Source organism: Oncorhynchus keta, chromosome 35 (genome assembly GCF_023373465.1).
Source record: "Oncorhynchus keta strain PuntledgeMale-10-30-2019 chromosome 35, Oket_V2, whole genome shotgun sequence".
Classification (NCBI taxonomy): domain Eukaryota; kingdom Metazoa; phylum Chordata; class Actinopteri; order Salmoniformes; family Salmonidae; genus Oncorhynchus; species Oncorhynchus keta.
This window is the reverse complement of record NC_068455.1, coordinates 77,674,458-77,676,957: the sequence shown is the minus strand read 5'-3', so window position 1 is coordinate 77,676,957 and position 2,500 is coordinate 77,674,458. Positions and strand designations below refer to the sequence as shown.

The following is a 2,500-nucleotide window of genomic DNA, read 5'->3' as shown; positions in this document are numbered from 1 at the left end:
AATAAACATACATTTGACAAACTGGGGAAATTTAGTTTGTCCCCACGACGTCAAATGCTATTTCTAGGGGTTGGGGTTAGGGTTTGGAGTTAATGTTTGGGGGTATGGTTGGGGGTTATGGTTTGGGGGTATGGTTTGGGGCTAGGGGTTGGGGTTAGGGGTTGGGGTTAGGGTTTGGAGTTAATGTTTGGGGGTAGGGTTTGGGGTTAATGTTTGGGGTTAGGGTTTGGGGGAATGGTTTGGGGCTAGGGTTTGGGTTAGGGGTTAGGGTTTGGGGTTATGGTTTGGGGCTAGGGTTGGGGTTAATGTTTGGGGTTAGGGTTTGGGGGTATGGTTTGGAGCTAGGGTTAGGGTTTGGGGTTAGGTTTTGGGTCTAGGGTTGGGTTAGGGTTTGGGTCTAGGGTTAGGGTTTGGGATTAGGGTTTGGGGTTAGGGTTTGGGGCTAGGGTTGGGTTAGGTTTTGGGTCTAGGGTTTGGGTCTAGGGTTAGGGTTTGGGATTAGGGTTTGGGGTTAGGGTTTGGGGCTAGGGTTGGGTTAGGGTTTGGGGCTAGGGTTGGGTTAGGGTTTGGATCTAGGGTTGGGTTAGGGTGGGGTTAGGGTTTGGGGTTAGGGTTTGTGGCTAGGGTTAGGGTTTGGAGCTATGGTTAGGGTTTGGGGTTAGGGTTTGGGGTTAGGGTTGGGTTAGGGTTTGGGGCTAGCGTTGGGTTAGGGTTTGGGGTTAGGGTTTGGGGCTAGGGTTTGGGGTTAGGGTTTGGGGCTAGGATTTGGGGTTAGGGTTTGGGGCTAGAGTTGGGGTTTGGGGCTAGGGTTAGGGACTAGGTTTGGGTTAGGGTTTGGGGCTAGGGTTAGGGCCTAGGGTTGGGTTAGAGTTTGGGGCTAGGGTTAGGGGCTAGGGTTGGGTTTGGATTTGGGGCTAGGGTTAGGTGCTAGGGTTGGGTTAGGGTTTGGGGCTAGGGTTAGGGGCTAGGGTTAGGGGCTAGGGTTGGGGGTTAGGGGCTAGGGTTGGGTTAGTCTTTGGGGTTAGGGTTTGGGGTTAGGGTTGGGTTAGGGTTTGGGGCTAGGGTTGGGCTAGGGTTTGGGGCTAGGAATGGGTTAGGGTTTGGGGCTAGGGTTGGGTTAGGGTTGGGTTTGGGGATAGGGTTGGTTTAGGGTTGGGTTAGGGTTTGGGGCAAGGGCTGGGTTAGGGGTTAGGGTTAGGGTTTGGGGCTAGGGTTTGGGGCTTGGGTTGGATTAGGGTTTGGGGTTAGGGTTGGGTTAGGGTTTGGGGTTAGGGTTTGGGGCTAGGGTTGGATTAGGGTTTGGGGTTAGGGTTGGGTTAGGGTTTGGGGCTAGGGTTTGGGGCTAGGGTTGGGTTAGGGCCATGGTTAGGGTTTGGGTCGAGGGTTGGGTTAGGGTTTGGGGCTAGGGTTGGGTTAGGGTCATGGTTAGGGTTTGGGTCTAGGGTTGGGTTTGGGTTTGGGGCTAGGGTTGGGTTAGGGTTTGGGACTAGGGTTGGGTTAGGGTTTGGTTTTGGGGTTAATGTTAATGTCAGGCTTTAGGGGTTAGGATTTTGAATGGGACTGACTTGTGTGTCCCCACAAGATTAGTTAAACAAGACTGTGTGTGTGTGTGTGTGGGTGTGTGTATTCTCAGGTTTGGAGGGCCAAGGAGAGCAGAGCATAAGATTGAAGGCTAACGTCAACGTTGTCTCTCTCAGTGTTGGACGTCTGGTAGACATGAGTAGAGGTACACACACACACACACACACACACACACACACACACACACACACACACACACACACACACACACACACACACACACACACACACACACACACACACACACACACACACACACACACACACACACACACACACACACACACACACACACACACACACACATAATTATCTCTCCCTACACTCCACAGCATCTGGCATCCAGAGCACTCAGAGTCCAGTGAAGCATTGTGGGAGATGTAGTGCTGCCCTGTCCTCCTTGAGCTCTGTACATAACACACAGGACACTGCCGTGAGTTAACACTCTCTCTTCTCTCTCTTCCATCTCCCTCTCTCTCTCACACACTGTCTCTCTCTCTCTCTCTGTCTCTCACACACTGTCTCTCTCTCTCACACACTGTCTCTCTCTCTCTCTCTCTCACACACTGTCTCTCTCTGTCTCTCACACACTGTCTCTCTCTCTCACACACTGTCTCTCTCACACACTCTCTCTCACACACTCTCACACACTGTCTCTCTCTCACACACTCTCTCTCTCTGTCTCTCACACACTGTCTCTCTCTCTCACACACTGTCTCTCTCTCTCTCACACACTGTCTCTCTCTCTCACACACTGTCTCTCTCTCTCTCTCTCTCTCACACACTGTCTCTCTCTCTCACACACTGTCTCTCTCTCTCTGTCTCTCTCACACTGTCTCTCTCTCTCACACACTGTCTCTCTCTCTCTCTCTCTCTCTCACACTGTCTCTCTGTCTCTCACACACTGTCTCTCTCTACT

The 2,500-nt window shown here is 52.0% G+C and overlaps 1 protein-coding gene across 1 annotated transcript in view; it reads left to right on the top strand.

Moving 5' to 3' along the window:
- Window positions 1–2,500, top strand: part of si:dkey-9k7.3 (circularly permutated Ras protein 1) — a 42,058-nt gene that overhangs the window by 5,947 nt on the left and 33,611 nt on the right. Inside the window, exons 4-5 of the mRNA XM_052497889.1 lie at window positions 1,634–1,726; window positions 1,914–2,014. Of these exons, the coding sequence (XP_052353849.1) occupies window positions 1,634–1,726; window positions 1,914–2,014 (194 nt within the window). The remainder of the gene's footprint in view (window positions 1–1,633; window positions 1,727–1,913; window positions 2,015–2,500) is intronic.